Source organism: Ruditapes philippinarum, unplaced genomic scaffold (genome assembly GCF_026571515.1).
Source record: "Ruditapes philippinarum isolate M1 unplaced genomic scaffold, ASM2657151v2 ctg1998_1_1_1_1, whole genome shotgun sequence".
NCBI classification, from domain to species: domain Eukaryota; kingdom Metazoa; phylum Mollusca; class Bivalvia; order Venerida; family Veneridae; genus Ruditapes; species Ruditapes philippinarum.
Window position 1 is genome coordinate 85,288 of NW_026861480.1, and position 23,540 is coordinate 108,827.

General features: G+C 31.7%; 2 protein-coding genes and 1 long non-coding RNA gene across 3 annotated transcripts; 2 read left to right on the forward strand and 1 right to left on the reverse strand.

The window, feature by feature from the left end:
- Positions 1-1,078: 1,078 nt before the first annotated feature.
- Positions 1,079-17,406, reverse strand: LOC132715754 (protein Churchill-like). Its single transcript, XM_060698818.1, has 4 exons — positions 17,257-17,406; positions 15,234-15,372; positions 14,513-14,583; positions 1,079-1,226 (listed from the first exon to the last, which is right to left on the reverse strand). Exons 1-4 carry the CDS (start codon positions 17,293-17,295, stop codon positions 1,122-1,124), a joined length of 354 nt encoding a protein of 117 aa, XP_060554801.1. The 5' UTR covers positions 17,296-17,406; the 3' UTR covers positions 1,079-1,121.
- LOC132715755 (uncharacterized) lies at positions 3,708-11,437 on the forward strand. Its single transcript, XR_009623728.1, has 3 exons — positions 3,708-3,938; positions 4,899-4,968; positions 10,674-11,437. It is a non-coding gene; the product is annotated as an uncharacterized LOC132715755 (long non-coding RNA).
- On the forward strand, positions 17,380-23,511 carry LOC132715753 (uncharacterized). The gene is made up of 6 exons (XM_060698817.1): positions 17,380-17,575; positions 19,555-19,799; positions 20,139-20,260; positions 22,283-22,452; positions 22,836-23,000; positions 23,332-23,511. Exons 1-6 carry the CDS (start codon positions 17,501-17,503, stop codon positions 23,368-23,370), a joined length of 816 nt encoding a protein of 271 aa, XP_060554800.1. The 5' UTR covers positions 17,380-17,500; the 3' UTR covers positions 23,371-23,511.
- Positions 23,512-23,540: the final 29 nt, after the last annotated feature.

Genomic DNA, 23,540 nt, shown 5'->3' on the forward strand with positions numbered 1-23,540 from the left:
TTTGAACTGTTCTGAAAGTGAGCTCTTGTTTTCTTTTATAGTGTGTTTGGACTAAAACATTAAAAGAATTTCCTTCTTTATAGATTAAAACCAATTTTGTATAAACAAAAACAATATTCTGTTTCTTCTTCCATGGTAAGGCTGTAAACTATACATTTTTTCTATCCATTTTCTTGATAGTCTTAAGAAAAGAGCAGCAATTGGTTTACATTTGTTTATTTGAAAACTACAATCACATGCAATATATGACAATATTGATAATCTGCCAGGTGTTTGATTGGAAATGATTCCAAAACATATGGGAGTATAATCAAGATAACTGCTCATTTATAAATAAACATTATAACATACTTTAATTGATGCTGCTCACACAAAATACTTATTTCAAAATAAATTTCTTAACTTTAATATCACATTGAGTTTATTTCTATGATCTCCTTTTAATCACCATAAAAAAAATGCGTCAATCAACATAGCATGGGACTCCGTATTATCAGTCACTTAACATTTTCTGTATGTCTGTACTGAATTTAATTGATGTTTTTAATAACGAATATTTTATGTGAATCAGAACAAATTCAACTAATCATTACATTTTTTATTGAATGAGGTAAAATATTTTTAATTTCACTGTATATATGACCGCATATGACAAAATACTGAGAGTAGGTTGGTAATAGAGTTGCGACGATAATACAGAGTAATACATTTATTGTTATCCTGCTCTTAACATCAAAATATTCATCATCTATGTTACATATATTAAATTCCTCCTACATGTAACATGGTAAAATGAACAAACAAGCCATGCAAACACTAACATTTAGTATTTATTTAATGCAAACATTTAGGCTAGATGCCTTTAGTCACTAAGTGCAATAGTATTAATACATAATAAAATTCCTGACATGCCAGAAATGTATAACTCTTTCCAACCTTTTCTTTCTTTACCTTTATTTCAAGCCAAGTCAGAATTAGTTAATTTCATAAGATAAAATACAGCAATATTCTGTCTTTCTGACGTACATTTTAGTTTCCTTCAGCGGTTTTTTCTTTTGCTTCAACTTACACATTGTAATGCTAATAAACAGTAATGGTAGTATCAATTTCTGTCAAAGCTATCAATCAAAATCCGAGTGTTCTGGTTTAGGTCCTCGTGGGTCACACGGCAGAATGCTTCTCTGATCATCACTACGGCCACACAATAAACACAGCATCTCATATACCTGCAAATCATTGGATTAATTGTATTTTTTTTATTAAAATGCATGTTTGTTAAGTTCATTTCCATTTGATATTAAGTGACGAAATGTACAGATTATGACTGGTGGCAAAATCCTAAACTTGACTGCAGTAAATTTTACATAAATCAAGATAGGGTAATGTGCAGTGTTATCGTCACCTTAGTGCTGTAACGGACTAACTCCTATTGAATTATATAAGGAACAAGTGCTGTCACCAAAGTGACAAATGCCCCTGAAAAGGTTTCTTAAGCATGCAGGTATTATGAAAAAAAAAAGAGAATGAAAGTAACTTATTGCTTAATATTGTTCTTATGAAATGAAGTGCTATTTATAGCAAACAACAAGGGACTTGGATGTGACACAACATCTTAATGTGGTTGACATTTATGCAAAGTTATTTTAAAATCCTTCAATGCATGACAATGTTACAGTTTGGAAACTAATGTGTACCTTCAAACTCTTCTTATGAGCATAGTAAGTACCTTCAAACACAAGTGTGACCTTGACCTTGGAAGTTGGAACATGGGTCTTACACACAACATGTCATCTTGATGTGGTATTCTAAAATCCTTCCATGCATGACAAAGTTACAGTCCAGACATGAATGTGTATCTTAAAACTCTTCTCGAGAGAATGAGTGCCTTCAAACTATAAGTGTGACTTTGACCTTGAAGGAAGGGACAGGGGTCTTGAACGCGACATATCATCTTAATGTGGTTGCAGACATTTATGCATACAGTAGTTATTTTAAAATTCATCGCTGCAAAGTTACAGTCCAGACATCAATGTGTGTATCTATAAACTCTAATTGTGATAAAGTGAACTTCAAAATGGTAGTGTGACCTTGACCTTTGTAGTAGGAACATGATTCTTGGACGCGACACATTGTCTTGATAATGATGTGGTAGACATTTATGCCAAGTTATAGTAAAATCCTTTGATGCATGACAAAGTTACAGCCCGGACACGATTGTGTGTACCTATTAACTCTAATTGTGATAAAATGAACTTCAAAATGGTAGTGTGACCTTGACCTTTGAGGTAGGGACGTAATTCTTGAACGCGACACATTGTCTTGATGTGGTAGACATTTATGCCTAGTTATTTTGAAATCCTTCGATGCATGACAAAGTTACAGTCCGGACACGAATGTGTGTACCTATTAACTCTATTTGTGATAATGTGAAACTTCAAAATGTAAGTGTGACCTTGACCTTTGAGGTAGGGACGTGGTTCTTGGATGCGACACATCGTCTTGATGTGGTAGACATTTGTGCCAAGCTATTTCAAAATCCCTCAATGTATGAGTTACAGTCTGGACACGAATTAAGAGGGGACGTACAGACAGACAGACAGACGGTGCAATTCGAATATGCCTCCCCTCGGGGCATAATTAACCGGTTACTGCACTGTCAGTTTAAATGACCATGTCGTATAACGTAGGAAGAACTCACGGATGTTACATACTTTTAATATACAAATACAAACACACATGTGAACGAGTGGAATACCAAAGCTGAACTCCCCACTCTGACATTTGAGAATAGTATATATAATATCAACCTGTCCTAAGGACATTTTATAATGTATATAAATACACACGTTTTAGAGTTACATATATTAATCACCCTGACATAAGGTCAGTCCGTATGCATCTTGCACTATAATACTCATAAATCATGTCATGTTCCATAGTGCACATTATGAAATAAAAACCTTATTATATGTATATACATGTTGACTTGTCATTCTTTTTGAATATAGCGTGTATGACTCATTAGCCTGTGCAACCAGCTATACGACAATTCCTCCATTACTTATAAAAAAAATATTTAAAAAAAAAAGTATTGAACAAGTTATTATTTAATATCAAACATTTCAAACTCGTTCTAACAAATTATAAAAATCTAAAATCTAAAATCAACTTGACATCTGTTTTACCCTTAAGGTAATATCCGGTCAGAGATGTCCGGTCAGAGATGTTATCTAACGACTTTTGTTACTTTATTTTGAAAAAGAAAAACGCCTTAGGAAACAATATTCGGAAATATTCGCTCAATATATTTTCTTGTCACTTTTTAAAAAGTTTTCGGATACTGCAGTCGGGTAAGTTATAATTTACTTCAACAATTTTGTAATGTTTTTAATAAGTAAAAAAAAAATAATTATTGTTAAATGTAAAGATAATCTTTTCGAAAATTTTAATCAGTTAATATAACTGTTATTCTACAAATAATATTAAAGTGACATAAGGTAAATATTATAGCTTTATAAGTTTTTCAATAAATATTAAATTTCCTTTATTTCATCATAAAAAAAAAGAAAAAAAAGTTAATTTCTAGAGATCAAGAAAACATAAAAAACAAACAAATAAGTTAACAATTTTCAAAGAACAAATTATTTTAAGAATATTAATTAGAAAAACTTTAAGGTATATCTAAAACTTTAAGGTATATCATTTAACAGAATTATATGTATGATAAGAGTAGAAAAGATATTTATATACGAAAAAGTTTAAAAAATATTATAAACAATTGATAATTGATAAAATGTCCAGGTGTTTCATTTCCTGTAAAACGTGTATTGTGCATGCGCATTGAACACTTCCTGTGACAGGTATATTTTTTGTAACAGGTACTTGCTGACATCGGTATGGCTTGGTGGTCGTGACGTGTCGGGAATTTCAAATCGTTGGTATGTAGCTTTCTAAAGAATAATTTTAAATTGACACTCATAATTGTTCATAAATGGTTGATGTTGTTGAAGATTCTTTAAAATTTATATATATGTATTTGATATGTGTAAACGTAGACTTTATACACAAGTTGATAAAGTTATATTCGAATATTTATTGGCACATCTGTAAACGCTATTCTTGTTTCGTCGTTGTAAAAAGAATGTCTTGTATTGAACAATACAACAAAGTGATGATAGATCTATAATTCTTCATTTATGTAGCAATGTTTTTGAGTAAAAGATAATTAAATTAACAGTTTGCTGTTGCACGATTCTTGCAAATGTTTATGTGATATTTATTTCGGATATCTCTGTCGCGCACAAATAATTATTTTGATAAGAAGTTGTCATCAGTATTTCTCTGGGTTTTTGTTTTTAAGTTTATATAACACATAGAAAAACACATTCTATTGATAAACGGAAGTTTTCGGCTTCTCTGGTTGAAGACAGGAACAAAAGTTTATTTGATTCCACAATTTTGTTGTTGTTGTTGTTGTTTGACGGCTGTGTCAGCATAGTTATATATTTTAAACATCGTAGACGCTTATTTCATATAATTTTACATCGAAGAAGGTGTTTATGGTTATATCTGCATGGTTTTACATCGAAGAAGGTGTTTATGGTTATATCTGCATGGTTGTACATCGAAGATGGTGTTTATGGTTATATCTGCATGGTTTTACATCGAAGAAGGTGTTTATGGTTATATCTGCATGGTTTTTGTTGTACATAGTTTGACATCGTAGAGGCTGACTGTAATATTTCTAGTCAGGCGGTGTTTTACTGTACCGGCGAATTCGCTCGCACCTCTCTGTCTTGGCTGGACGACAAGTGATCGTTAGACCAATATTTTGCATTTTCGTCCGTTGTCAGATCGGTTAATAGATATTATATACAATAAACATAATTTTGTTTCAGATATATGAACAACAAGACAACTGTCATAAAATGCATAGGATAAGAATTCCAATGAAAGATGTTCTCTAGTGTAAGTATCTTATTTATGTAATACTTGATATTTAAATTTTTTTTACTTTTCTAGACATATTTTGTTAGTTTTTAACTAAGCTATTAACTTTAGTTTTATTTCGACAATAAGACTTATCCCAATTTAAACTTTATTTAATGATTGTGCGATGACAGTTGAAACATGTATGTATACACGTGTTATTCTAATATGAAATAAAGTAAATAATCAATTTGAAACTCATGATTAAGTGCTGTCATTTACTTTGAAATGCATTTTAATTAACCGATCTATTAATAAACATATAGCGAATAACGATCATTTTAAGTAATAATAAAAAAAAATCTAAGATATATTTCTAATAAAACAACTTGAAAATGAATATAATTGAATACAACCACCAAAAATATAAAGATTTATGGTTAAATAATGTAATTTTCTGTTTTGTTTTATTATCGTTTCTTGTAACATATATATTTTTTTTCTGTAATAACTATTTACAATGCCTGAGGTCAATTTACCGAAAATTAGTATAGCATATAACACGGAATATAACGTTCTATAACAATTCAGCTAATCCTTGTAAAATCATTTTAAAACTTGATTTCGACCCTTTATCTTTACTTTGTAACTTTGTGTTTACCTTACCAGATACTTTATATCGAGGTTTTACTATACTTTTCTTTTTACTAGAAATAGAGTTTATAAACATTTTATTATCCGAATCATTATCATCAGCCATTGAATCTGACTGAATAGCATTATATGTTGCTTGTGACTGAGGATTGCTATTTACTTGTATGGAATTTGAGCCTGATAATTCTGAATAAGTCTGCGATTGCATTTCTTCTGAATGTGCATTACTTTGAGCATTTTCATTATTTGAAATTTGTTGTTGTTGTCGAAGATGTTTCTGTAATTCAGCTAATGGAATATCATCTTCACTATCAGAATTTGACCTTTCTTTTCTTACATTCTTAGCAACTTGGGGTAATACTGATTCTGGTATTTCTGAAGCATCATCAGTATCGCTATTTTCAGGTGTAACTACAAATGTGGCATTTCTTTTTGGTCGGCCAGTATCATCTGCTTTTGGTATTGACCAGTCATTAATATTTGCAAGCCTAATTTGTTCTGCATGGACTTTAACTGTTGAATTGTCAAATTGATTTTTTATTATATAAGTTAATGGTGACCTTTTCTCCATAATTCTATAAAATGGCTTCCAATTCACATCTAGTTTGCTTCTCTTACGAAAATTTTTATAAAATACGGGATCGCCTATTTCAAATTTGATATCTTTTGCGGTCTTATCTGCATAGCTAGCTTGTTCTCGTTTTGCTTTTTTAAGGTTCTTATAAACAGATAGAAAAGTATTATGTTGTTCTTGTAATGCAATTTTGTGATACTCTTCGCCATGATAGCGCTGCCTTGGTTGTAGCAACAGGTCACCGGGAGAATTGGATCACGGTTATATAACAAATAAAATGGACTATGCTTTGAAGTCCTAGAGACATTGAATCTAAGTGCGGCTAGTGTCATGTTAAGATGAATATCCCATTGTTTGAGATTTCCCTGGATTCTTTTAGCTAAGATATCATGTTATGACATGGTGAGAACGTTCATTTTTCGCGTTTCCGGCAGCATGATAGGTAGTTGTACGCACGTGATCAATTCTTAACTCTTTAAGTGTTTCTTTGAAAGCATTACTTGTGAATTCTGATCCATTGTCAGTGACAATTTGTAATGGACATGCGTATCTAGGGTAAATTTCTTCTAAAAGTAAATGTATAATTGTATCAGTACTTTTGTCAGCAGTAGGGAAACACTCGGGATAACCACTGTAAAGGTCAATAAAACAAATAATGTAGCGGTTACCACTCATTGTTTTTTCATATGGCCCTATAACGTCGATACTCATGGTCTGGAATGAATACATTGGTACTCTTGTTTCGCCCATAGGTGCTTTTATTTTTGTAAGATTACGTGACTGACAATCAACACATTTAGAAACATATTCATACAATTCTTTGAACATATTTGGCCAAAAATATTTTTGTTTTATTGTTGTAAATAACCTCTGTGTTCCTGGGTGACCATTATTTAAATGATATTGAGTAATGACAAGGTGTTTTAAGTGTTGCGGAACAAACAATCTAAGATTAGGATTATCATCTACATTAGACAGATAATAAAGAACTTGGTCAATTTCTAAATATTTGCTCTGCACTGATTTAGTAGGCTGTCCGTGACGTAGTAACATTTTCAGTTCAAGAATAGTTTGATCTTTATCTTGCTCTGAGGCCATATTTAATTTTTCGAATTGTTTAATATCTTCTACAATTGGCTCTTGAAATTGGTATTCTTTGTTTGCTATTTCTTTGGCATTAAAGTGCGTAGAATCAAAAGCATTTACTTCATAGCTTTCATCAGTTTTCACAGCATGTACATTATCATTATTTGAATTATTACTTGAATTTGAGACTGTTATTTCGAAGGCATTGTCATTTATATCAGGCTCATAAAGTTCAATATCGGACTTGTTAGCATTTTTATCATCAGTTGGAGGTCTAGAAAAGAAATCGGCAATTAAATTTAATTTTCCTGGCAAATATTCAATTTTACAGTTATAGGCAGAAATATTTAAAGCCCAAAGCTGAATTCTTTTGTTTTGCATAGGTGCTTCTAAAAGATATTTTAAAGGTTTATGGTCTGTAAATATAGTAAACTCTGCATTATGTAAATAAACATCTAATTTTTGTAACGCATAATGAATACTGAATGCTTCTTTTTCTATGGTACTGTACTTTCTTTGAGATTCACTTAATTTATGAGATAAGAAGTATATAGGTTTTTCAATACCAGATTTGTCACATTTCTGACTTAAACATGCTCCGACCACTAAATCTGAGGAGTCCGTGTATAGAATATAAGGCTTATTTGGGTCTGGGAATGCTAAAAGTGGAATACGTGTTAACATTTTCTTTAATTGTTCAAAACTTTCTTGACATTCTTTTGTCCATTTAAACAAAACACGTTTTCTTGTAAGATTGATTAGAGGTTCAACAATTTTAGAATATTTAGGGCAAAATCTTCTATAAAAACCAGCAGCACCAAGTAAAGATCTGACATCTTTAACACATTTTGGTACCGGAAGTGACCTAATAGCTTTTACTTTTTTTTGGGTCTGGTTTTATACCTTCATGATCAATTATAAAACCAAGGTACTTTGTTTGTTGCTGAATAAAACTGCACTTTTTCAGTTTAAGTTTTAATTTATGCTCTTTAAGCTTTGAAAATACTGTCTGTATATGTGATAAATGTTCATTTAATGACTTCGAAAATATTAGAATGTCGTCAAGATAACTGACAGCAAATGCCTCTAAACCTTGTAAGACATGTGACATGAGTTCTTGGAAAACTCCAGGGGCAGAAACTAGGCCAAAAGGGGTTCGGTTGAATTCAAACAAGCCTCGGAATGTCGTAAAAGCCGTTTTTTCCTTGTCTGATTCATGCACGGGTATTTGCCAAAACCCTGAGCGCATGTCTAGTGTTGTAAAATATTTCGAAGACCCTAGTAGTGTTAAAATATCATCAATTAATGGGAGAGGATATGATGTTGGCTTTGTAATTTTATTCAATTGTCTAAAATCAACACAAAACCGTTTACTGCCGTCACGTTTTCCGACAATAACAACAGGAAATGAATAAGGGCTATGACTTCTTCTTATAATATTAGCATCTAACATCTCATCGATTGCGTCACTCATAAATTTTCTATTGTTTAAAGGTGTGCGATATGGGCGTAATTTGATTGGAGGATGATTACCTGTTGGTATTTTCATGGTTACAGTATCTGTCTGTGATAATTCAGAATCTTTATTTGCGAAAATATTTCTATTTTTCCTTAATAAGTCTCTAACAATATTAAAATGCTCTGGAGGTGTATGAATATCATGTTCGAAATCGTTGTTAAGAGGGGAAGTTGTTTGAAGAGCCTCTGTGACCGAGTTAATGCTCTCAACTTCTGAAACTTTAGCAACTACTGAATCTCGTTTCAATCTTATAGTTTTATGTGTATTATTGACAATCATAATAGGAAATCTTCTATCAGCCGAAAGTTTCATAACAGAATTTGTTATCATAAGACCTGGTTCAGAAGCAATCATTCCAGTTTCTATACTTTTTAATTCATATAATCTATCATTTTCCAAGCCTGGATTTTGTTTTAACTTAGCAGTGCACACATTAACTGTTTGAGGTTTCAGAATAACATCCTGTTTTAATCTAACAATTGATGCAATATGAATATCTTCTTCGAGGGGTACATATGTATTATTAACTCTTAAGCAGCCTAAATCAAAATATAATCTAACACCATTTTGTGTTAACCAATCACGGCCTAAAATAATATTTCTATTCATTTTAGAAACAACATAGAATTTTTGAGTTGTTTCTGTTTTCCCTATTTGAAAATTAAGATTTATATAACCATCTATATGTAAATAATTTCCGTCAACTGAACATAAATTTATTTTCTGTTTTATAAGTTGAGGGGGATTCTTCAATTTTCTATATATTCTGCGATGCAGAAGACAAACTTCAGCACCTGAATCTACTAACGATCTGTATTTATAGTTTTCTATTTTAATCAAACACGAATTAGGGCTTCCAGCTAATGCTATACTAAATTTTGGTATTTTATCGTTCCTGTCAATGACCCCTTTGTGACAGGAACTTGCTAGTTTTCCTGAAAATTTATTTTGTTTCTGTCGTAAAAATTTTGTTTACGACATTCTCGCATAATATGCCCAAAATTATTACATTTCCAGCACTTAATCTTTGATTTCAAACTATTATTGCTATTATTTTTCCTAAATCGTGAAAATTTTTGTCGGTGAAATACAGAATATATTTCATTTTTCCTAAATCTACAACTACGCACATGGTGACCTGGTCTCTTACAGTACACGCAAAAATTTCTTGTATAATAATGATTAGAATTATTTGCTCTGTAATTATTATATTTTGCGTGATATTGAGAATTAGAAAATTTTACTCTGGCAGAAAATCTAGCTCTGAAATTCTGTTCATTCATTGCGCAAGTAATTGCTTCTTGTAAAGTTTTTGGCTTTTCTCTCATAAGTTTAAGTTTTAAATAATTATGCGCTAAATTATCCGTAAATAATTCTACTAACTGAAGTTCAATTAAACTATTATTTCCTAGTTTATAATTTTCATAAGCGGTTTCAGCACAATTAATAAATTTTTCCCCAAAAATTTGAACACTTTCTCCCAAATCTTGTTTTAAATTTCTCAAAAGATAAAATTCATGATGTAAATCTTTAATTTCCCCAAATCTAGTACTTATTTCTTCTTTTAATTGTTTCCAAGAATTAATAGGATTATCACGCAAATATCTACATATAAAATCGCTTACAGTCCCTTTACTTGATTGAAATGCGACTAATTTTATTTTATTATCATCCAAACCTTTTAAAATAGCATATTTTTCTATAGATTTTATCCAGTCATTAAAATATTTAGAATTTCCATCAAAATTTTGTACTATTTCTGATAAACCCTGTGTACCTATGATAGTTGAAATATTGTTCAATTTATCTGACAAATTTTCAAAAATTGTAGCTATATCTTGATCTGACATCTTCAAAATTAGCAAACTACAGGTATATAAACGATCACTCACCTTTAATTTTCTATTTCAGGTACTTCGTTGTGTCCCGCTGTGCAAAATCGTCGCTTCGACATCGCTGGTCTTAGGCGCCAAATCAACCGTTGTCGTATAACGTAGGAAGAACTCACGGATGTTACATACTTTTAATATACAAATACAAACACACAAGTGAACGAGTGGAATACCAAAACTGAACTCCCACTCTGACATTTGAGAATAGTATATATAATATCAACCTGTCCTAAGGACATTTTATAATGTATATAAATACACACGTTTTAGAGTTACGTATATTTATCATCCTGACATAAGGTCAGTCCGTATGCATCTTGCACTATAATACTCATAAATCATGTCATGTTCCATAGTGCACATTATGAAATAAAAACCTTATTATATGTATATACATGTTGACTTGTCATTCTTTTTGAATATAGCGTGTATGACTCATTAGCCTGTGCAACCAGCTATACGACAATTCCTCCATTACTTATAAAAAAAAATATTTAAAAAAAAAGTATTGAACAAGTTATTATTTAATATCAAACATTTCAAACTCGTTCTAACAAATTATAAAAATCTAAAATCTAAAATCAACTTGACATCTGTTTTACCCTTAAGGTAATATCCGGTCAGAGATGTCCGGTCAGAGATGTTATCTAATGACTTTTTATTAGTTTATTTTTAAAAGAAAAAATCACCTTAAGTCATATAATCTCTGATTGGTCAATTGTATATCGTGCGTAACCTTTTTGTTTGAATTCATTTTAATAGAAAAATTTGGATAGATACAATGTAGCACAGGTAAGTTTACTTTTGATATTAGTTTTAAAAAGTTTGAATAAGTAAAATAATAATTATTGTTAAATGTTCGATTAATCTTTATGCAAAAAAAATACAAAAATAATATGTTAAAGTAACATAAGGTAAATATTATAGCTTTATAAGTTTTTCAATAAATATTAAATTTCACGGCACCAAATCAACCGTTGTCGTATAACATAGGAAGAACTCACGGATGTTACATACTTTTAATATACAAATACAAACACACATGTGAACGAGTGGAATACCAAAGCTGAACTCCCACTCTGACATTTGAGAATAGTATATATAATATCAACCTGTCCTAAGGACATTTTATAATGTATATAAATACACACGTTTTAGAGTTACATATATTAATCACCCTGACATAAGGTCAGTCCGTATGCATCTTGCACTATAATACTCATAAATCATGTCATGTTCCATAGTGCACATTATGAAATAAAAACCTTATTATATGTATATACATGTTGACTTGTCATTCTTTTTGAATATAGCGTGTATGACTCATTAGCCTGTGCAACCAGCTATACGACAACCATATATGGATACTTATTTGCTATTTAAACCTTTTCCTTATGGCTCACACTATATAAGCTTACTGCCATTTATACTGGATCATACAGCCTATATAATTATTAAACTGTACGAACAGATTACAAGAGCCACCGCCGGGCGGGGGCAACGCTCGACTTTTTACTTTCTCTAAAAGCAAACAAAGAAATGTTTGAACAAAATCTTAACGTTTCCTTTTTATAAAATTAATCATTCTGTCATGTCACATTAGTTTTGTCCATATATTTTTTATATATAAGTATACTAATTTATATATATATAAATAAAGACACGCAATTCTATAAATAGAAAATTCTATAAATAGAAACACACAATTCTATAAATAGAAAATTCTATAAATAGATACACGTGGTGGAGTCACAAGGTGGAGTCATGTGGTGAAGTCACGTGTCGGAGTCACATGGTAGTCACGTGGTGAAGTCATGTGGTAAAGTTACGTGGTGAAGTCACGTGGTGGAGTCATGTGGTGGTGTCACGTGGTGGAGTCACTTGGTGGAGTCACGTGGTGGAGCCACGTGGTGGAGTCACGTGGTGGAGTCACGTGGTGGAGTCACGTCATGTGGTGGAGTCACGTGGTAGTCACGTGGTGGAGTCACGTGGTAGTCACGTGTTGGAGTCACGTGTTGGAGTCACGTGGTAGTCACGTGTTGGAGTCACGTGGTGGAGACATCTGGTGGAGTCACGTGGTGAAGTCACATGGTGGTATCACATGGTGGAGTCACGTGGTGGAGTGACCACGTGGTGGAGTCACGCGGTGGAGTCACGTGGTGAACTCACGATAAACAACAAGGTCTTGTCCTTAAGTATGTTCCAGACTTCCCGAAATACGTCGGTCCGACGGACATGTCCGATAAATTTTGATCAGGTCCGACGAGTTTTTACTCCGGATCGGTCCGACTGTCCGGCTTTTATCCAAGACGCATGTATACAAAATGGCGTCGCTAAAGGTGAGAAACCTTGGAAAAATTAAAAATCTACGTCAGAGGAACAGGCAGAACAGCAGTATAAGGATAAAAAGAATAGATCTGAGACAAAATTTAATGAAAAATAGAAGCAAGACAGTGAATCGTTGGTGTATGATAGGGAGGAGATGAAAATGCGCTGTAAGGAATGTGCCGATTTTTACGGCGAAAAAATTAAAAACAAAATGTGTCTTAGAAATACAAACACAAGTTATTCTTTGATTTTGATCAATTTTATTTGGTCCGACAGATTTCGTTTCGGTCCGACAGATTTTCATGGTTTGTCAGACCAAATGTCTGACAGTTTTTTTCAACTTTCGGGAAGTCTGATGTTCTGTTATAATATGAAGTTGATCCCTTCAATAATAGCAAAGTTACAGCCAGGTACAGCCAAAACAAAGTCAAGATCATTAATGAGTGAAGGTCAAGGTCTGTCGGGTTATTTTTAAGGGTTATCCTTGAAGATTATTATGTTCAAGTTTGAAGACAATCCATTCAAAAATAACAAAGTTACAGCCAATAATAGCCAAAAACATGAAAATTTCAATAATTTGACCTTCAAAGTCAAGGTCATTTATGAGAGAAGGTCAAGGACTGTCGGGTTGTTTTAAAGGGTTATCCTTGAAGATTATTATGTTCAAGTTTGAAGACAATCCATTCAAAAATAACAAAGTTACAGCCAATTATAGCCAAAAAATTAAAATTTCAATAACTTGACCTTCAAAGTCAAGGTCATTATTTTATGAGTGACGGTCAAGGTCTGTCGGGTTATTTTTAAGGGATATCCTTGAAGATTATTATGTTCAAGTTTGAAGACAATCCATTCAAAAATAACAAAATTACAGCCAATAACAGCATGAACAAGCAAAATTTGGACTTTTAACCTTGAAGGTCAAAGTCATTTATGGATGAAGGTCAAGGTTAGTGTGGTCTACTGAAAGGTCTTGTCCCAAGGGTTGTTGTGGCCAAGTATGAAGACAATACACCAAGAAATAAAAAAGTTATGATCCAGGTACAAGTTTGCGGACGGGAACGGCAACGCCGCCGCGACTATAGCAATACCTCTACTTTTTTTTTTCAAAAAAGAAAGTCGAGCTAAAAAAGTATGCATTTAAATAAGTTGGTTTTAAGATATAACTAATTGAGTAAGTAGGTAATTAATTTAACATTCTTTTTATTATGAATTAGCATTTTTTCAGGCTCTGTTGCACAAATATGCGTGGTTTATCATTCAAATGCTGTGTATATAATCAATCAGGCACTTTGCCTTTGAAAATATATTATTGCATATATTAAAAACCCTTATATTATTCTACAAAAATGCACTTAAAATTGGTGTATATTTCCTCTGGAACATCTTCCCAGATTTCCTAAATGAAATACACGGATAATGCTTTCATATGTAAATGCAATTCATAATAAACAATCTTGTTTTGTTTTTAATGTTGAATTAAGAAAAGAAATATTTTTACGTAAATGTTCGTAAAATTTCAAATAATTGTACCTGATAATCCTCCTCAATCCTAAACACATGTTCGTGATTTGCTACAACATGACTACAACTTTGACAAATATCTGTAAATAAATTATACAAGTTTGTTAAACCATATTTATTTTAAACTCGACTTTTAAATTAACTGAAATAGGATTTACATGTACAATGTACTGGTTAAGTTTCAAGCAAATGCTAAGTTAACGCAATAATAAAATTAAATATATGCATAATTTTTGTTTGGCAGCAATGCAATTTAGGTCATATTTCACTGAAACAGGATAGATGATTTTGGCTAACCTCAGGTGTAACAAGCAACAACAGGGGTCAAAACCACATCATCTGCTGGATCTAAGAGTCAATTAGAGATTTATCAGAGGGATTGGCTTCAATTTTGATGTCTCAACCCTTACAGACAACCCCTCAACCACAAGGGTAAAACACATGCATATTAATACACAATGTAGTAATTAAATGAACTTAACAATCATTGAAAAATATATGTGCAGCCTGTCTGGACTCGAACCTAGGGACCTTCAGGATACCATTCTGTGGCTCTACCGACTGAGCTGTCCTTCTGCTTACACATCTCCCCTAAACAGTAAACAGTTCTAAACCATGACATATATACATGTATGTTTGATTTACCTACTACAATCAAAACATAACACATATTCTGTTCATAAAGGTTTTAAATGTGATGAAGATTTAAAAAAGTAAGAAAAACAATTACGCTGGTATGTAATAATTTCTTCATCAGCATCATCTTCTGATGTTTGTCTGTTTATTGTGGTTATACTGCTCTTCTCTCCACAGTTTGCACAACCAGCAAAGTTCAACATGTATGATCCATTATCCAAACAAATAGATTCCTGAATAAAAGAAAATATTTAAGAAATTCAAGAGGAGCATCTTCCTTGCTAATTGTTATGACCAAAATATACAAATTCGGAAAAGATTCTGGGATACTATTTGTTTTGGGCAAGAATCAATTTGATTCAGAGGCAGAAATTTTTCACCATGTAAAAAACAAAAACAAAAAACAACAACACAATTTCTGAAACTGAAGCACAGTTAGGCAACCCTAAGAGCAACATCCCTCATGCCCCCTAGCACTGGCTCGAGTGGTACTTAATTCTCAACACTTAAAGTGCTGGACTCAATGATCTCGAAGGACCAGAAAAACATATCTCCATACTGCCACTTTCCAATCAGGTAACAAATTTTTCTGCAATAACTGACATATTCCTGAATAAAAGAAAAACATATCTCTGTACTGCCACTTTCCAATCAGATAACAAATTTTTCTACAATAACTGACAGTGAAATTATAAAAAAAAATTCTTTCACAATTCTGCAAATATCATCATTTTAGCTAATAAATGCAACAACTTTTTAAAATTTTACCTGAATTATTATGCATCATAGTCAAACTATTACTGACCCATTTTCCTGTTCTTCAAAATTCAACTGTCACTTTTCAATCAGTTAACAAAATATATACTGTTCCACATAAAAATGTCATACAATGTCAAAATAAAACCAGTCATGTATTTTGAAGAAATTTTGAAACTGGGTATTCCGGTAAACTATAGTGGAAAACATATATTTTACATATTTTGAACTAAAATACTGGATTTTTGTTTTTTTATCGCCATAATTGACATTGTTGCTGATAAATGTAATCAAGGTAAACGCAAGATGTGCCTTCAGTTTGGTTGCATGATAAATAAGGTCAAAAATAAAGAATTTCTGAGGATGATTGAAAAGTCGTTGTGATTGAAAACTTACAGAATAGGATAACAACACTGAAGTACGGAGTAGTCCAACTAATTGTACTGCGCGACGAGATATTGTACTATTTTGTGTCTGGGCAATATCTCGCCTAAGAGTAAGATTCTTTTTTATAATTTGTAACTTTATTTTCTGATTTCACATACAAACATTATAAAATATATTTGAGATTTACAAAGACATACAATAGCATATAAATTCAAACAAGTTCACAAAGACATACAGTATAATATTTTCTAATTTCTTATAAACAAGCCATTTGACATTTTTCAGAAATTAATTTGCTCTATTTTCAGATTTAACATATAGAAATATAGTAATGGATTTTTTTATGTTCATAAAATCAGAAAACATTAATTTTTCCGTAAACAAACAATTTTCTGAAATTGTTACAAACTAAGTCTAATTTAAGTTTACATGAATATTCAATATAGCATTTTCTGAATATATAGATAATTTAACATGTTAACATGTTCTGAGACTTTATAACAAGTTCACAAGTAGTGAAGTACATACAATATATAATGATCATATAAAATCCTTGGTCATTATAAGAAGACCTTAATTTGCTTAAACCAATTTTGATATTTGGATACAGTATAGATCTATATCTATAACTTTTACAAAACTGAAAAAAAAAATGAAAGAATATTACATCCAATTACAGAAAAAGGAAAAAAAAACAACAAAAACTAATAATATGTCTTCTGAAGTGTGAGCAGTCATGAATAATGACTAATGGCTTTGTTAAATTTATTGTAAGTCTAAGATTCTGCCCCAGAACGAAAATATCTCAGAATCAAGGTTTGGCACGTCAATATAATTTGACTATGTACGAGAGCAACTTTTTCAAGTTCCTGGGGCCAAATTCAAGAGATAAATGTAATCCGAAAGAAATATAAACTTCGCAAATGTGGTTCCATGTTATTTACATTTATTTCTGAGTATTATATTCTACAAACCCTATCTGGAAACTCCTCTTTCACACATGCATTGCACATTTTTATTTCACTTCCTTATTTTCAAAACGAAAGTAGAAAACAGGTGTTCGATACAATTTGTTATCTCCTCGTTCATTGGCTAGACTATTTTTTTACAGGCCTTCTGATTGGATATATCATACACGTGTTCCAGTTCTCGGTTCATGCGGAATTTGTTGAAAGTGCAGACGCTTTTTTACAAGATTGCGGTGTTGAAATAAAAGATATGTCTGATGACAGAATATTGAACGAAATTGACTTTTTTCAAACTGATTCAGTCTTAATGTCTAAAGCACTCGAGGTATTTTTGAAATTTCAAAAAAGTGTTAATTTTACTGTACTGTAGGTTCGTTCCATGCCATATCAATGAATGACATCACTCATCAGGTCTTTTTCTAACCAATTTGGGAAAAGGACCATACTGTACTACCTTATCCACTTTGGGAAATTTTGCGTAGACAATTGCTTAATTGGGAAAAATATTTGGCACCTTTTATTCATAGGCACTTGGTTTCAGGATAAAACCCCTTTTGACTCAAATTTGATTGAATGTAAAGATTTGATGTCACTTTAAAAACAAAAAAAAAAACACTAGTAACATCAGGAAACCAAGTGCCTATGGCTCTTATTGGCATAGCATTTTGAAATGTAGATCTACATTCTAACCAATGCAAATTTAAATCTAGATCTACAGTGAAAACAAAAAAGAGTCTGTGAGTTGAGAATATTACTAAGTGTGTTCTTTTATCCAATTATGAATCAAATCCAAGAATAAATAACAAAGTTCTGACACTTAATTTAAGTACATTTTAGTAATTTGACCTTGACGGTAATAGGCCACTTATCGTATAAGTACCTAATCTCACACCCAACCTATTCTCAAACCTTTCATATATCTGCTGTTATTTTTTTACTAGAAATGACTATGATGTCCTGAACTTGTGTGCATAAAAGCTTTGTTTCTGACAGACATGTCTGCTGATGTCAAATGAAAACAGTGCATAGGAACAAATATTTACATAACATATTTTATTACTTAGCGTAATTTTATACAAATTGCTATTACCTTTGTAAGTCCAATAAATACACCATTAACTATTTATGAAAATGAATATTATAGACAAAATATCTTAAAGCAGGTAACTGCATCGTGTAGGGTACTTCATTGTCATGTGATAGTCATATAACAATCACTTCGTTGGCTAAACTAAACAGTAGAATTTTAGAGATACTTGAAGGGGTTTGAGATTAGGTTCTTTATTTTAAGAGGCCATGTTAGTTTTAAAACAGAGGGTTGTGCTTTTCCAAGATGGAAATAGAGCCTTTTTAATAGTTGAATTTCAGTCAAATTTTACAGAAATGTTACATAAAGATTAAAGTGTACATATGTAAAGAATTTTTATAAAGATATATTTTTATTCACATTATAAGACCTCTTGAATGCTTAGAGGTTTGAGAACTGGTTAGTCCACGATAAAAGTCAAGGTCATATCAGAATGTCAAGGTCATATTTGAATTACTCAACACACAGGTTTTGTTATAAGGTTCCTTTAAATCAAGTCCATAAATAAAAAGTAGTCCATAAATAAATTACAAAGTTACAGCTAAATTGATTTTAAAAGTACAGGGTCAAATTAAGGTCAAGTTCAATTAAATTTTCTCTAAAATTTTGTCCCAATGATTGTTATTCACAAGTATGAAGACAAAACATTCAGTAATTACAAAGTTATAGCCAATTAAAGAAAGAAAAAAACTGTGAAATTACAATAATTTGATCTTCAAGGTCAATGTTATTTATAGATCAAGGTCAAATTAAGTTAAAGGTAGTTGTGCTCAGTTATGAGTCAAGGTCAAGTTCTGTACAGTCCACTTGATTGTGTTGTACAAAGGGTTGTTGTTACCAAGAATGGAGGCAATCCATTTAGAATTATAGCAAATGTTTCCGAAAGGGAACAACATTTCCTGACTGAAGCTTTCTTTGAAAAAGTTGAGCCAAAAATACCCTAATATATTATAAAATAAACATTATATAGGGTATATAACTATATATGTTTTGTTTTTTATATTATTTTTAATACTGCTTATTTGATAGAATTTCAAGTTCCAGTGAGTGTTATCAAATATATTATGCTTAAACCAAAAAAATTACTTAACACAATTCCTGTATCCTTGAGGTGTTTCAGAATGCTTATCTTATACATGTATATTCTTCATATAGCTCTTTGTGGAAGGTGATTTATTATTTGAATTACTATTATCAGAAATGGAATGTCCTTTCAGGAGTGTGCGGCAGATATTATAGGTTCCATAAATGACTTCACCAATATTTTGAGTCCTGTTATATCTCAGAATTTTGGAGAAATGCTCACTCCAACAATTTTTAGAAAGCCAGCAATATTTCACACTCCTACCAGATTAGTTAAATCACAAAGATGTACCCAGCAGAAGTTAACTTACCCAAGTTTCAACCAGCCATCAACACCAAAAACACCAGCATTTGCAAGTTCTCTTGGAACACCATTAATGTACATAGTTAATTATTTTAATTTTATTATGATCAGATTTTTTAACTTGAAATTCAAAACTCCTTGCTTTAATATACTACTCCTTAATTTTATTCTATAACTTTGAATATTGAAGAAGAAGAAAAACAAAACAAAAAAAGCATTTCTTTAGATATAGAATGATTAATGGTTAAGAATAATGAATTCAAATGTTTGTCACTCAAAGAATTACAGTGTAATTTTTTATATTGGCAGATTTTTTATTATCTAAATGAAATAATTGATATACCTAAAGTTAAAGAGTGTGATTTTTTAAGTCAAATTTAAACCATGAGCAGACACATTTTATTTATTTGACAGGTCAGCATTTGAAGTAGCAATGCTAACAACACCTATGCTGATAAAGACCTTGGATAACATACAAGAAGAAGCTGGGAACAAAAACAGATTGTCTCCTTATCCTGATATACTACAGCTTATTGGTAATTCATTTTGTTAGTTTTTGCTCAATTTGAAAGTTTTCATCTTTTCAGGATTATTGTACAGGCTTTATAGATGTGATGCTAAGATATTGATCAAATGGAGGGCCAAGCTAGTTGAACTGTACAGTTTGATCCATTTTACATTAGCATTGAGAACAAGAGCTGTCCGTAAGACAGCGCGCTCGACTTTTTTATTGCTTGCCAATAAAAAAAGTTTTTGCAGTAAAAGGCAATACAAGAATCTCTGTATTTTTAAAGTGAACAATGGCCATGAGCATTAAGATATTTAGTGAAGAATTATTTTATTATGACATAATTTATGGTAAAGTGAACAAGTGGATAGGAATGAATTTTTTTAGATTTTTTAAGTTTTTTAGTGCTTGCCTATAATACAAAACATTGACAGTTAAGGGCCATAATTCAAATAAAATCTTTGACAGAATTACCTTCTCCTGGACATGTTTGGGAATCATGATTGTAAACAAGTATTCCAACTTTCAAATTAATATCTCAAACAGTTCAGTCAAAAAGTGGACTGGTACTAAAAACTTAACCAAGATTCTAAGTCGATAAAAGGCCTTAATTTTTAAAACAAATCCTTGACAGAGTTACCTTCTCTTGCGTACAGATGGGGGTAATGATGTGAAATAGCATTAAAAGTTTCAAAGCAATATCTCAAAGGGTTAAGGCAATAAGTGGATTTTTACCCATATTCAATGTATTTTCTAAGTCAAAAAAGGGGCATAATTCTGTCAAAAACCTTGACAGAGTTATGTCCTCTTGTCTGTTGATGAAGGTCGTGATGGTAAACAAGTATGGTCAGTTTCAAAGCAATACCTCCAATGGTTTTGAAATAAAGTGAGGTGGTACAAAAAACTTAACCAAGCTCAATACACTTTCTAAGTCGATAAAAGGCCTTAATTTTTAAAACAAATCCTTGACAGAGTTACCTTCTCTTGCGTACAGATGGGGGTAATGATGTGAAATAGCATTAAAAGTTTCAAAGCAATATCTCAAAGGGTTAAGGCAATAAGTGGATTTTACCCATATTCAATGTATTTTCTAAGTCAAAAAAGGGGCATAATTCTGTCAAAAACCTTGACAGAGTTATGTCCTCTTGTCTGTTGATGAAGGTCGTGATGGTAAACAAGTATGGTCAGTTTCAAAGCAATACCTCCAATGGTTTTTGAAATAAAGTGAGGTGGTACAAAAAAACTTAACCAAGCTCAATACACTTTCTAAGTCAAAAAAGGGCCATAATTCTGTCAAAAACCTTGACAGAGTTATGTACTCTTGTCTGTAGATGGAGGTTATGATGGTGAACAAGTATGGTAAGTTTCAAAGCCATACTTGTAATACTTCTGAAATAAAGTGGGGTGGTACGAAAAACTTAACCAAGGTGTGACGCCAACGCTAACGCCGACGCCGACGCCGGGGCGAGTAGGATAGCTCCCCTTTTCATAGAAAAGTCGAGCTAAAAAGGAAATCTAGTTTGGAACATAACAGTGTAGTTGGTCCCTACATGCCATCGCAAAGTGGGGCATAACCTGGTTCATTTACTTTTAAAAGTCTTCTTTTTTTTTCAGATTCATTTCTGATGTTTGATCTTTAATTAGTCACAGCCATTTCAGTTTTTACAATAGAAACAAATTAAGGCATTATTGATAAATGTGGATAGTATGTACATTATCTTTAAGGCTTTATGTGAAAGATTCTTCAATGTAATACAATTAAATAACTAACTGCAGGCATGGTCTAGCAGGCTTGAGCTTGCCTTTTTCAGGGCACATAAATGCGCTCCTGTCTAAATGCATGTCTCAGGGTGAGAAGAATATTCAGTCTGGACTTGAAACTGGGACCTATAGAATACCGTTTCAATGGTACTGACTAAGTTTCCATTCTGTTTACACATTTTCTACCCAGTTAGTTAACAGTTCTATACCATGTCATACATAGGTGTACCAGCATGTCTATTGTAACTAATTTACATATTAACTTATTGTACACAATTATCACCTTCAGATGATGATAGTAAATGTACTGGAGCTAGATTAGATCATCATCTTAAACAATGCAGTGACTCAAATGTCATGGACAGTAACCTTGCAGATTATTCAGCAGATCTTTCAAACGAAGCAAGTCATCATAACAGTTCAGATACAAGAACAATGACTGAAAAGAAACTGAGCATGGTAATCAATGACAAAATTTATTTAAATTTGGTTCTATATATTATTACATCATCATTGCATTCCGTTAGGTAAACAGCAACTGTAATAAAGCTGAAAATGTTTTTCACAGAAAGCTCAAGTCACACATTCATGTTTATGGTTTCACTTTCCAGTTTTACAGCAGTAAAGTCTAATAGAAGTAAATGGAGCTATCAACAATTGTTCTTGTAAATTACATATTAATTAACAGTAACTACAGAAAAAATGCTAGTTCTACATCCTACAATATTTATTATCTGTCTCCTTAATTACATCATAATTTGATGTAATTAACTTAAGGAAAGTGAAGTAAACAGTATTTCTTTTTTAAATGACATGAAATGGAATACAAATTTCTTATATAGGATGAAATTTACAAGTCCCCACCCAGGGTGTTTAATAGAGCACGACGTAGAACAAAATTGATGACAGAGGAGGAACGTATAAGTATCCAGAGGCAACAACGTGAAAAACAAAAACAAAGACGCAAGAACAAATATAAAAATAAACCAAGGGCTGGTACAAGAAAAGTAAATATGACAAGCCAAATTCACTCTTTTGTATTTCAATTTCTAATTAATATGAATATATTTCAAATTTGATAAAAATTGATTCATCTTTTCATCAATAATCATGCTTTTTTTATTTACAAAATAGAATTTTCATGAAAATTATTTGTTCTCACTATGTTGATTTTATGTTCTGAAAGATTTTTTATGTTCTTGGAAGGTAAAAATCTTGCTAAAATGAAAGCACAATTGACACTGCCTTAACAAGACAAAAGATATTAGGATCATAATTTCAAATAATCAGGCTTCTATATTAATACACCTTGCATGTGATTTGTATTTTTTTTTCCAGAGTAGAAGAGTTAGAAAACAAGTGGTGCGGTATAGCTGATGCTTTTGTTACGCTTTTATATAGATTTCCTACAGTTACTGTGTCAGAACTCATCACTGGATGGTGATAAATTTTCCTTGTATTTAAGTTTTTGTTTATTCTCAAGCAATAGTAAAGATAATAAAGAAGAAATATGTGTAACACTTAGCTCATTTTTTATCCAGCCATTA

Excerpts from the sequence above, each read along its gene's own strand:
- LOC132715754 (XM_060698818.1), bottom strand. The coding sequence starts at position 17,295 with ATGTGCAATGCATGTGTGAAAGAGGAGTTTCCAGATAGG. Across the intron at positions 15,373-17,256 it reads AAGAGGAGTTTCCAGATAGG|GAATCTATTTGTTTGGATAA; the intron begins GTTTGTAGAATA and ends TCTTTTATTCAG. Across the intron at positions 1,227-14,512 it reads GGATTGAGGAGGATTATCAG|GTATATGAGATGCTGTGTTT; the intron begins GTACAATTATTT and ends AATGATTTGCAG.
- LOC132715753 (XM_060698817.1), top strand. The coding sequence starts at position 17,501 with ATGTCTGATGACAGAATATTGAACGAAATTGACTTTTTTCAAACTGAT. Across the intron at positions 20,261-22,282 it reads TGATATACTACAGCTTATTG|ATGATGATAGTAAATGTACT; the intron begins GTAATTCATTTT and ends TATCACCTTCAG. Across the intron at positions 23,001-23,331 it reads CAAGGGCTGGTACAAGAAAA|AGTAGAAGAGTTAGAAAACA; the intron begins GTAAATATGACA and ends TTTTTTTTCCAG.